The sequence below is a fragment of the Symphodus melops genome, assembly GCF_947650265.1.
Source record: "Symphodus melops genome assembly, chromosome: 8".
Lineage (NCBI taxonomy): Eukaryota > Metazoa > Chordata > Actinopteri > Labriformes > Labridae > Symphodus > Symphodus melops.
This window is the reverse complement of record NC_136698.1, coordinates 628,097-640,687: the sequence shown is the minus strand read 5'-3', so window position 1 is coordinate 640,687 and position 12,591 is coordinate 628,097. Positions and strand designations below refer to the sequence as shown.

General features: G+C 43.3%; 1 protein-coding gene across 1 annotated transcript; it reads left to right on the top strand.

Moving 5' to 3' along the window:
• The first annotated feature begins 257 nt into the window (after nt 1–257).
• LOC306828540 (uncharacterized protein) lies at nt 258–11,223 on the top strand. The gene is made up of 3 exons (XM_079351060.1): nt 258–1,680; nt 1,755–1,932; nt 8,661–11,223. Exons 1-3 carry the CDS (start codon nt 359–361, stop codon nt 9,987–9,989), a joined length of 2,829 nt encoding a protein of 942 aa, XP_079207186.1. The 5' UTR covers nt 258–358; the 3' UTR covers nt 9,990–11,223.
• Nucleotides 11,224–12,591: the final 1,368 nt, after the last annotated feature.

Below are 12,591 nucleotides of genomic sequence, written 5' to 3'. Positions count from 1 at the left end.
GGAACACCTCCCTAGGGAGGCGTCCAGGGGGCAGAACTCTACGAATTCTACAATTCACAATGCTCCAAATATTTAATGCAGGGTGACGAGTCACGATTGCAGGTAGGCCAGTTTATCGCTGTTTTCACCAAGATTCTGCCTCCAAATGTTGTCATCAGTGCAAGGTTTCAGCAAAATGGCCAGCGTCCATTTTTATATACAGTCAACAAGTTTGATAATACAGCAGAAGGTACAGGAGCTCTGCTCGCTGTCGGCAGGATGAACAGGTGTGTCTGGGTTTGTTGATAAGTTGTATGATGTAGACCTGCTTACGTAGCACACTTCAAAACATGTCAGAACTAGCTGCTGATGTGTTTACATGTTTGTGTTTTTATTCTCCTTCAGTGATGCTCAGAGTCAAACCACACTGGAGACCCTGCAGTGTCACTTCACCTGGAACCTGGACCGCAGCAGGAAGTCTCTTTTACGTCTCACACACAAGATGGAGGACTTCAGCACAGAGGAGGGAAACCGATGGCTGGGTCACATTTACAACCTGTGGGGGTTCATTCAGTATAAGCTGGGGTTAAATGAAGAGGCAAAGAGTTTGTTCCAGAAGGCTGCAGAGACCCTCAACCAGCTGAGAGAGGCAGATGAGGGTCCTTGGTTAGTGGTGAACTACGGGAACCTGGCCTGGCTGCACCACCACCTGGGAGATGAAGCAGAGAGTCAGGCTTACCTGTCAAAGGTTGATGCCCTGATGAGAGAATACCCATCTCCATCCCAGGGCGAGCTCCATCCAGAGATCTACGCTGAGAAGGCCTGGACCCTGATGAACTTAAGAGGAGACCAGACTCTGGTTGTTGAATACTTTGAGAAAGCTGCCAGAATGCAGCCGGACATGGTGGACTGGAACACCAGCTATGTCATGTGGTTAAAGAAAGCCCAACACTTCAGTGAGCCGAGGCAGGTCCCTGACCTCTTGGAGAAAATGAGACAAGCCAAGGAACGGGATCCAGAGAACTTGAACCTGGCTGCTCTCTACCTTAAGCAGCGTGCTGTTGAAAAACAAAACATCCGAGAGGAAGTCCGTGAGTTGGCAGGAAATTTGAGAGCTCTGCACCTCAGTAACAGCGGTATGTGGGTCTTACTAAACCTTTACAAAAAACACATATCAGCTGATGAGGCCGTTGATTTGGCAGAGAGAGTTCTGAGAGAACATCCAGATGTGCGTTATCTGAAGAAATTTCCTGCACTCTGCTACAGATGGAGGATCATTTATTACAGCAGAGGTCTCCCTGATCCAGAACAAAGCATGGTGGACCGAGCAATCGCTCTCCACGAGGAGCTGCTCCGTCTTTACCCACATGCTTCACTCAAAAGAGAAATAGATCTTGCAACTGTCTATGCAAAGTCACATCACAGCAAGCACAAAGCGGAGCAGATATTTCAGAAGCTGCTCGAAAATGAACCTGCAGAACCTGCAGACAAACAGATGCTTTACAACATGTATGCAACTTATTTATTCCATGATCAAAAAGACAGCCTCAGGTCGACACAGTATAACATGAAGGCTGTAGCCATACCAGAAAAATCCAACCACCGTGAGAAGAGCATCAGATTCCTGGAGGAGACTAGAGATAGAGGCATAATGGTCAGAGAAATAGAGGAGTTTCTCCGAAACCTGCCAGAGCCAGGGCAGTAAATAAAGCGAGGCAAATTTAGGGGGAACAATTCTGTTCATGCAGAATAAAGATCTCAGCTAATTTGTACAGAGGCTTCTATCTGTTCACAGAGGCGTTTTGCGTTCGCTCCCAGCACACTGAAACATCCCTCCTCAAAGTCACCAACGACCTCCTCCTCAACATCCTCCTCGACCTCACTGAAGCCTTCGACACCATCAGCCACAGCATCCTCCTCCAGAGCTCCCTTGTCCTAAGGCGTCCCCCAGGGGTCGGTGCTTGGTCCCCTCTTGTTCATCATGTACTCGCTCTCCCTTGGTAACATCCTCCGCCAACATGGCCTCCGTTTCCACTGCTATGCAGATGACACCCAGCTGTACGTCTCCACTGTAACCTGCTCCACCCTGACAAACTGCCTCAATGAACTCAAATCTCTCAACTATGCAAAATCAGACATGATAATCATCGGCCCCAAATCCCTCACCAACTCTTTTCAAAACTTCTGTCTCACAATAGACAACTGTTGAAAGATCCCAGATGATTCACCACACCGGTCTGAAGCGAGGGAGACTGCTCATCGTCAACAGCTGAAAGCTCGGCTGACACTTTTACTCAGGCTGAGTTCAGGCTGAATTTAGCTAATCACAATAGTCATATTTTAACTTTTATAAGCCGTAACATAAAAAGTTGATGTGTATTACATGCATAATGTGTACTTATAACATTGTAAGGAGTGTCATATTATCATGTGTTAGAATAGTTGGCGGTCATAAAACCGCTTGTGGGAGTGCAGGCTGTAAATCTTATTGGGGGTCCTGGACTGCTCACATAGTGGGGTGCGTACAAGTGCCCTGTTAGAGATAAGGGAGTGTCCTGCAGCTGCATGACAAACACACATATAACCATATGTCTTGTTTTTGCTACATTATTTTGACGTAACCCAAAATGTATATTGGAATTGTCATGACGTAAATGTTGAGAGTCAACCAGAGTATATAGGAGGGAAGCACAAGCTTCTCTCTGGGTCAGTCTTCCTTTTTGGGACATGACTTTTGCTCTACACTTGTTCTGCACCTGTGATCAGCTGACTTATATTCTCTTTTATTGAGCTCTAGTCACTCACTGTGAGAACAGCACTCTTTTGTAGGATTTGTATTATTTTGTAATCTCTGTGTTTAATCAATTGTGTTATTATAAAATAAAAGGAAACCTTCCATTGTAAGGACTTTCCAACAAAAACCCTTTTCCTTTTAGATCTTATATTTTTTTCTTGTTGGACCACGACGGACCAAAGGGATAGAAGACTAAGGTAAGAAGCTTTTTGTCCCCATTGTTCCAATACCAGAGAGGGAAACATAGACTGGGGAGGGACACTCTGCTTTAAAGTGGTTAGGACCCACTAGGGTGTGAGAGACCCAAGGAGAGTCCCCTCCAGGTAACGGCTGTGAAGGAGGCCTTTCCAGTATTAACAGCCTATGATCTGACCATAGAGGGGAATGACTTCAACACTGTAATAACTCAATAACTTTAAAGGTATAAAAGCTGAATAAACTGTGTATTTCTTTAACCGCTCCAAAGAACCAATAGTGATGTTCTAGTTCAAGGCAGCAGCGATATCTTTATGAAAGGCAGTTATTGGTCCTCCTGACGAGATTCACACTCGGCCCAGACCGACCAATCAAAGTGAGGCAGGGTCGAGGTTTCAAGGTCAAGTAGTAAATAAGAGCAACAAACTAGGATATTAAAATAATTCCTAAAAATGCCAACTGCTTAGCCGAGATCCCCGCGCTCTCGCAACACAACTCCACTCTATCCCCCTCCACACGTATCTGCAGTCTTGAAGTCATTTTCAACAGCGACCTCTAGTTTCATCACCACGTCACCCAGCTCACAAAAACCACCTTTTTTCACCCCAAGAACATCCGTCCAGTACTCCAATCACTCGGATGTAAGCGTCCCAATTTATTACGATTTTATTCCTAAACCAGCCGAGACACTTCAGGCTGAAGTTCCATATTCTGTCAAATCCACTTCATCATGATTCTATATGTGTCTCTAGTCTGTTTACAACCCCCCATGATGAGAAAAGTCCATCCTCTCCGTCTTCTATCTGCCCCACTTTTCAGAAAATGTGTGCTCAAACAGGCTATTTGGAGATGTTCCCTTCATGACATCACAAAGGGCAGTAGCCCCTCCCCCAGGTGGGTGACACTCCCACAGCTAGGTGTTTGTTCTGCCCTCTGAGTCTGCCTTCTCACCGTAAACAATAGGACATGGAGCCAGAAAGCAGCGAGTACACCCGAGCCCTTCCAGAGAGGGGGCGTGGTCAGACACAGCTCATTTACATATTTAAAGCTACAGACACAGAAACAGCCTGTTCTGAGCAGGGCTGAAATAGAGGGGTTTATAGACATGATCAAATCCTAAATATCCTAAATACAGGATCAGAGTGGATTTACAACAACACACTTCACACACATGATGAAGAGGAGCGAGGACACTGATTTACACTTTTTCCAACGCTGTATTTTAGAATTAATGGATTTTTCATGAATGTGTTTTGCTTTGAAAATGTAAAGTCCTTTTTGTTGATGTGAAAGATCATTTCATGTGTGACATTAAAATTATATATAGAGATGCTCCTTTTTGCTCAAGCTGTGTTTAAGCTTTATACCAATAAATGAACAGTGTGCACTCAAAGAAGTCGTCTCATAGTTGCACATGGTCAGAGCTGTTAACAGCTAGCTCAGAGAAAGGGAAATGATGATTCATGCTCTGCTGATAAACACATTTTAAAGTATTGTTTTAGTTGTTTAGATGTAAACAAACGGTGGTGTTCAGCTGCTGACGTATCCCGCATCAGTTCTGTGGATTTTTCAATAATATTTATAAAGTTATTAATTAATTTTGTCGTGAATGTTGACGGCTAATGTACTGTTAAGCTAGCGTCTCGCTCAGTAGTGAAACCCGTAGTCTCTCCTAAATGAAGCGTTTTTGACGCAGATTGACACGTTGTTACTTTAGTCTCTAAAAGGTGTACCACCTTAAAAACCACGACCTATATAGTTGTCATGGTAACAGTTGAACGAACATAATAAACAACTGGCTGCAGACATTCAGCCTTCATCAATCTCTGGTAATATAAACTGTTCCTTTTGAATCGACGTGTTTCTTCATCTTCTCACAAACCGGCTTCTTCACTCTCTGTTTGTCAACAAAAGCACGTGGTCTCAGAGGGGGAGCCGTGACCCTTCATTTAACCACACTGCAGTTACACTCAGAGACCTCCTGGTGGCGACAAAACACAATAAAGTGGACAACACGTTTGAGCTTTGAGTTTCGATTCTGCAGAAGGAAAGTCACATTTGTATCCTGCTGATAAAGAAAATGACACGCCTCTGTCACAGACATTTAAAGCTGCTGCACATCACGTCATCATCATCATCATCACAGAGAGCTGAAGAGACTGTCAGCAGAGAGAAACATCAAGAGACTAAATCATCTTCAGAAAACCACTGAGAGGAAGAAACAGCAGAAAGATGAAGTGAGTATCTGAGCTGCATACGAATGTTTACATCTCTGATTCTTCTGAACTTTTAGTCTTTTTATTCTTCTTTAGCTTCATTATTTACTTTTCTCACTTTGATGCTTTTTGGACTTTTTATTTGTCATGCTTTGGTTTTGTTTCTGTGTTTTGTCTTGTTTTCGTTTTCTTTCTTTCCTTAGTGTTCTGTTTGTTTCCCCTCGTGTTTTCCTGTGTCTAAGTGTTTTCTGAGGCCTGGACTACAAAGTAGGATTTGATCTTAGCGAGGTCACTTCAGGGTTAACCCTCGGTTTTCAGTCCTACGAAGGTCGATTACTTTTCACCTGGGTATATCACCACGGTAACTGATGCTGAACACCTGACCTGCTCCGGAGCAGGTTATGTTGGAGATAAGAGATCAAACTGTGAAAATCTCTGCACGCTGACCAATCAGATCTTTAGATCGTGGAGCTCGAGAGGAGGGGGGGGGGGCACTTTATGTGTCCCGCATGATTTTACATTAGACTATATTCTGTTTAGTTAATGATTATTGTTTACTGATATCCTTAAACAGAGACTGAAGAAAGCACCGGAACGTTTTAGTTAAAGATGTAAAATAATGAATATTTTCTTGTGTCTTTGTATTTTCATGTTGAATGTGTCCATGCTGCTCTGTTTGTGATGAGCTGCAGTTTAACTTCTAAAAGCTTTTCTCCACTTTAAAGAGTCAGAGCAGCACATTCAGTTCAGAGCAGAAACAAGTTATTAGAGTCAGTTCTAAGGTGAACTAACCATGGGACAAATATAAGCTGCATATTTTCCTTTGTTTTGTTCTTCCTGCATTTGTTCCTGCAGCTGTGTCTCTTGGGAGCCTGTTTGTCTTAACATAGTTATATTGTTAAAAGAGTTTGTAGTTTTTCTAAATATCTTTGTAGATATGACGATCTGCTGACGGCAGACGTGGTGATGATTGTGATAGGTTAAATGATGATAACTCCGCCCCTTTTACGTGAACGCGCTCTTGGTAACCCTCAGGTTGATAACCGGCATCGTAGGACTGATAATCACCATCTTGTATGTCAGAGTTTGTTAAACCAGATCCCCCAAAGAGACCCTGATATGTTGAACTCTCTACGTAGTCCAGACCTCAGGTGTTCACTTGTTTAGTCTTCTCCCTGTTCTTCTGTGTTTTCATCCTTCAGTTCCTCGTGTTTCTTCAGTGTTCCATGTTATTAGTATTGTCTGGTTTCCTGCCTTCTGTGTTTCCCTCCTGTCTTGATTACCCTGTTTGTCCTCACCTGTCTTATTAGTCTCACCTACGTCTGATTACCCCTTGTGCATTTAGTCTCTGTGTTTTCCTCAGTCTCTTGTCGGTTCATTCTCGTTGGTCTCTGGTAGTCAGTTTGTTGATGTGCCTTTGCTGTTTTGCTCCTGTGGATTACTTTGTTTTGCTCCTTGGGTTTTTGGGTTTTTGGAATTCTGGATTTATTATTTGATTAAGTTTTAGTTTTATCTTTTGTTTAATAAATTTTAGTTTTCCTGCAGTTGGGTCCTCCTTCCCTGTTTTCTACCCGTGAGCGTGACAGGGTTAAAATACATTTAATTTGTGTTTCCTTTAAATGATCATGATTACTGATTGTTTTTTTTTTTATATATATTTTTATTGAAGAGGTAGAATTATAATTTACCTTCAGTAAAATAAGGATTATCACAGAATATCAATACTTTGCTAACAAGTAAATGTGCGTGATCATAAAAAGGTACGAGGACGTTAGGGATCTGTAATGTTCTTACTTGTATTAATAAAAACAGTGTTTGCAGCAGGATTTTATAAGAGGTTGCACACTACCTTTTCACTTCCTGTTCCTTCATGCAATAAAAACTAAGTAATACGTAGATTACTTTATTCCCCTTGTTCACCTTTTCAAACAGCCCCATGTGGTCTGAATGAAACATCTGTGCTGTGCTTTGGTCCAAATATAACTTCAACATATGCAGTATAAAACCATGTTGGAAAGAACGTGCAAGAGTTCAAACAGTACAAATGGACAGTTTACGATGATGGGCTTATTGGGTAGTTTTCTAATGTCAATGAGTAGCTCCTTAGTTTTGGAGACGTCCAGGAGTAGATTTGTAGCATCCAGTCAATATAAAGAAGCCAGAACGGGTGATAAATGCCTTTAATGTCCGTCTGTGTCATTCATCAACGTAAAAACAAACAATAATTACAAACGTGTTTTAACTGAGCAGCTCATTAATTTCCTTTCTTAACTTTATAGAATTTCATACATTTGCAATAAACATTTACATACCTGGAATATTATTTATGTAATTGTACCAACCTTGTTCCCCAATTGACTGATGCTAAAACGTTGTTTTCTTCAATGTTTCTGTACTCTGTAACTCCTTACTCTCTATCAACGTCTTTTTACTCTTCTTCGTTGCCAAAAACGACCGTTGTACCGCACTTCCGGTTAAAGGAAGCCTTCAAAATAAAAGCCCCAAAACTCCTCCATAGACGAAAAACTAAAAGGAGTCAAATTATTGGCCTTTACAAGATTGTTTGCTTCACCTCTTCTGACTAAGTGTTGTACCTCGGATCTGTTAGTAGTGTTATCATCATTTAAATTGATGAGTCCTATGACAGAAGTTTATCAGCATATTTTACAATGACATTATCATGATGTAAAGCAGTACAGTCATTAGTCCAAAGGGAGAATGGCAATGGGCTTAGAATAAAACCTTGTTGTGTTCTAGTTATTAAAAGAAGTTCATCAGACAGTCTCTGATACTGGGTTTGTGACTCTGTAGGAACCAGCTCTATCAGAACGCTCCGTTTTGCTGCGTGTCTCTTTAAGTGCTGTTGACGGACATTTCTTGCAGCCAGGCTCTCCTTGGTCTTATTCTACGATTCATCCATCCATCCATCCATTTTCTACCGCTTATCCGGGGCCGGGTCGCGGGGGCAGCAGTCTCAGCAGAGACACCCAGACTTCCCTCACCCCAGACACCTCCTCCAGCTCTGCCGGTGGGACCCCGAGGCATTCCCAAGCCAGCCGAGAGACATAGTCTCTCCAGCGTGTCCTCGGTCTACCCCGAGGCCTCCTCCCGGAGGGACATACCCGGAACACCTCCCTAGGGAGGCGTCCAGGGGGCAGAACTCTACGAATTCTACAATTCACAATGCTCCAAATATTTAATGCAGGGTGACGAGTCATGATTGCAGGTAGGACAGTTTATCGCTGTTTTCACCCAGATTCTGCCTCCAAATGTTGTCATCAGTGCAAGGTTGCAGCAAAATGGCCAGCGTCCATATTTATATACAGTCAACATGTTTCATGGTACAGCAGAAGGTACAGGAGCTCTGCTCGCTGTCAGCAGGATGAACAGGTGTGTCTGGGTTTGTTGATAAGTTGTACGATGTAGACCTGCTTACGTAGCACACTTCAAAACATGTCAGAACTAGCTGCTGATGTGTTTACATGTTTGTGTTTTTATTCTCCTTCAGTGCTGCTCAGAGTCAAACCACACTGGAGTCCCTGCAGTGTCACTTCACCTGGAAGCTGGGCTGCAGCGAGAACGATCTTTTACGTCTCACGCACAAGATGGAGGACTTCAGCACAGAGGAGGGAAACCGATGGCTGGGCCACATTTACAACCTGTGGGGGTTCATTCAGTATAAGCTGGGGTTAAATGAAGAGGCGAAGAGTTTGTTCCATAAGGCTGCAGAGACCCTCAACCAGCTGAGAGAGGCAGATGAGGGTCCTTGGTTAGTGGTGAACTACGGGAACCTGGCCAGGCTGCACCACCACCTGGGAGATGAAGCAGAGAGTCAGGCTTACCTGTCAAAGGTTGATGCCCTGATGAGAGAATACCCATCTCCATCCCAGGGCGAGCTCCATCCAGAGATCTACGCTGAGAATGCCTGGACCCTGATGTTCTTCAGAGAAGACCAGAATCTGGTTGTTGAATACTTTGAGAAAGCTGCCAGAATGCAGCCGGACATGGTGGACTGGAACACCAGCTATGTCATATGGTTAAAGAAAGTCCAACACTTCAGTGAGCCGAGGCAGGACCCTGACCTCTTGGAGAAAATGAGAGAAGCCAAGGAACGGGATCCAGAGAACTTGAACCTGGCTGTTCTCTACCTTGAACAGTGTGCTGATGAAGGAGGAAACATCCGAGAGGAAGTCCGTGAGTTGGCAGGAAATTTGAGAGCTCTGCACCTCAGTAACAGCGGTATGTGGGCCTTACTAAACCTTTACAGAAACCACATATCAGTTGATGAGGCCGTTGATTTGGCAGAGAGAGTTCTGAGAGAACATCCAGATGTGCGTTATCTGAAGAAATTTCTTGCACTCTGCTACAGATGGAGGATCATTTATTCCAGAAGTCTCCCTGATCCAGAACAAAGCATGATGGACCGAGCAATCGCTCTCCACGAGGAACTGCTCTCTCTTTACCCACATGCTTCATTCAAAAGAGAAATAGATCTTGCAACTGTCTATGCAAAGTCACATCACAGCAAGCACAAAGCTGAGGAGATATTTCAGCGGCTCGAAAATGAACCTGCAGAATCTGCAGACATACAGATGCTTTACAACATGTATGGAAATTATTTATTCTATGATCAAAATGACAGCCACAGGTCGATTCAGTATCACATGAAGGCTGCAGATATACCAGAAAAATCCAACTTCCGTAGGAACAGCATCAGATTCCTGCAGAAGACTAGAGACAGAATGTGCAGAATGGTCAGAGAAATAGAGGAGTTTCTCCGAAACCTGCAGGAGCCAGGGCAGTAAAGAAAGGGAGGCAAATTGAGGGGGAACAATTCTGTTCAAGCAGAATAAAGATCTCAGCTAATTTGTACAGAGGCTTCTATCTGTTCACAGAGGCGTTTTGCGTTCGCTCCTGGCACACTGAAACAGCCCTCCTCAAAGTCACCAACGACCTCCTCCTCAACATCCTCCTCGACCTCACTGAAGCCTTCGACACCATCAGTCACAGCATCCTCCTCCATCGCTCCTTTGTCCTAAGGCGTCCCCCAGGGGTCTGTGCTTGGTCCCCTCTTGTTCATCATGTACTCGCTCTCCCTTGGTAACATCCTCCGCCAACATGGCCTCCGTTTCCACTGCTATGCAGATGACACCCAGCTGTACGTCTCCACTGTAACCTGCTCCACCCTGACAAACTGCCTCAATGAACTCAAATCTCTCAACTATGCAAAATCAGACATGATAATCATCGGCCCCAAATCCCTCACCAACTCTTTTCAAAACTTCTGTCTCACAATAGACAACTGTTGAAAGATCCCAGATGATTCACCACACCGGTCTGAAGCGAGGGAGACTGCTCATCATCAACAGCTGAAAGCTCGGCTGACACTTTTACCCCCTCGCAGGAGAATTTCCCCTCAAGCTGAGTTCAGGCTGAATTTAGCTAATCACAATAGTCATATTTTTACTTTTATAAACCTTATCATAAAATTGTGTATTACATGCATAATGTGTACTTATAACATTGTAAGGAGTGTCATATTATTATGTGTTAGAATAGTTGGCGGTCATAAAACCGCTTGTGTAAGTGCAGGCTGTAAATCTTATTGGGGGTACTGGACTGCTCACATAGTGGGGTGTGTACAAGTGCCCTGTTAGAGATCAGGGAGTGTCCTGCAGCTGCATGACAAACACACATATAACCATATACGTCTTGTTTTTGATACATTATTTTTGACGTAACCCAAAATGTATATTGAAATTGTCATGACGTAGATGTAAAGTCAACCAGAGTATACAGGAGGGAAGCACAAGCTTCTCTCTGGTTCAGTCTTCCTTTTTGGGACTTGACTTCTGCTCTACACTTGTTCTGCACCTGTGATCAGCTGACTTATATTCTCTTTTATTTAGCTCTAGTCACTCACTGTGAGAATAGCACTCTTTTGTAGGATTTGTATTATTTTGTAATCTCTGTGTTTAATAAATTGTGTTATTATAAAATAAAAGGAAACCTTCCATTGTAAGGACTTTCCAACAAAAACCCTTTTCCTTTTAGATCTTATATTTTTCTCTTGTTGGACCACGACGGACCAAAGGGATAGAAGACTAAGTGTTAGGTTTAGAATAATGTAGAACCAAAAGCACAAGACAGAAACCGAAAATGAAAACGAAGGAACAATTTATTATACACGAGTGATCAAGAATACAAGAAATATAAGTGACTCTAAAGTGTAACATGAAACTATGTGACTCGAAGAATGTGTACAAGTTATTTAATGTGACAATCAACTGTGTAAGCAAAAACAATGTGACACTCAACTATGTGTGCATGAAATCTAAGTGACTCTAAATGTGCAACAACAAACTATGTGACACGAGGTGTACAAGGCACGCGTGAAGAAGCCAGATCAGACGAACAAGACGACGACGGAGTCAGGGACAGGAACGCAGGATTGGGAACACTAAGAGGAGAGAGAACACGGAGGTTAATAAACACGACAGAGAATTATACAATAAATATCACTGGAGCACTGAAAACACTAGAGAGCACGAGAGCTACTGACCACAATGGAACAACAATAATCTGGCGCTGGCCTCCTGGCAGAAGCCAGCTTAAGTAACCCGGTTGATTGGATGAGCCACACCTGTGGACACTGATTGATAGTTAGTAGACACAGAGGGAGTGACAGACAGGAAAACAAAACACACACACGTGGGGAAGAGACACAAAACACCCAAACATGACACTAAGGTAAGAAGCTTTTTGTCCCCATTGTTCCAATACCAGAGAGGAAAACATAGACTGGGGAGGGACACTCTGCTTTAAAGTGGTTAGGACCCACTAGGGTGTGAGAGACCCAAGGAGAGTCCCCTCCAGGTAACGGCTGTGAAGGAGGCCTTTCCAGTATTAACAGCCTATGATCTGACCATAGAGGGGAATGACTTCAACACTGTAATAACTCAATAACTTTAAAGGTATAAAAGCTGAATAAACTGTGTATTTCTTTAACCGCTCCTAAGAACCAATAGTGATGTTCTAGTTCAAGGCAGCAGCAATATCTTTATGAAAGGCAGTTATTGGTCCTCCTGACGAGATTCACACTCGGCCCAGACCGACCAATCAAAGTGAGGCAGGGTCGAGGTTTCAAGGTCAAGTAGTAAATAAGAGCAACAAACTAGGATATTAAAATAATTCCTAAAAATGCCAACTGCTTAGCCGAGATCCCCGCGCTCTCACAACACAACTCCACTCTATCCCCTCATGGTGATAGAGTGGTGGTCGAGCTAAATGTGGCTAACTGTTAGCTTGTACATCCATCACAGTAGGCCTTTGGTCAGTGAGATTTGTGGTTAAAGAAACACTCATTTAATTAAAGCTTCCTGTTTGCTGTTGCTGCCATGGTCCGGT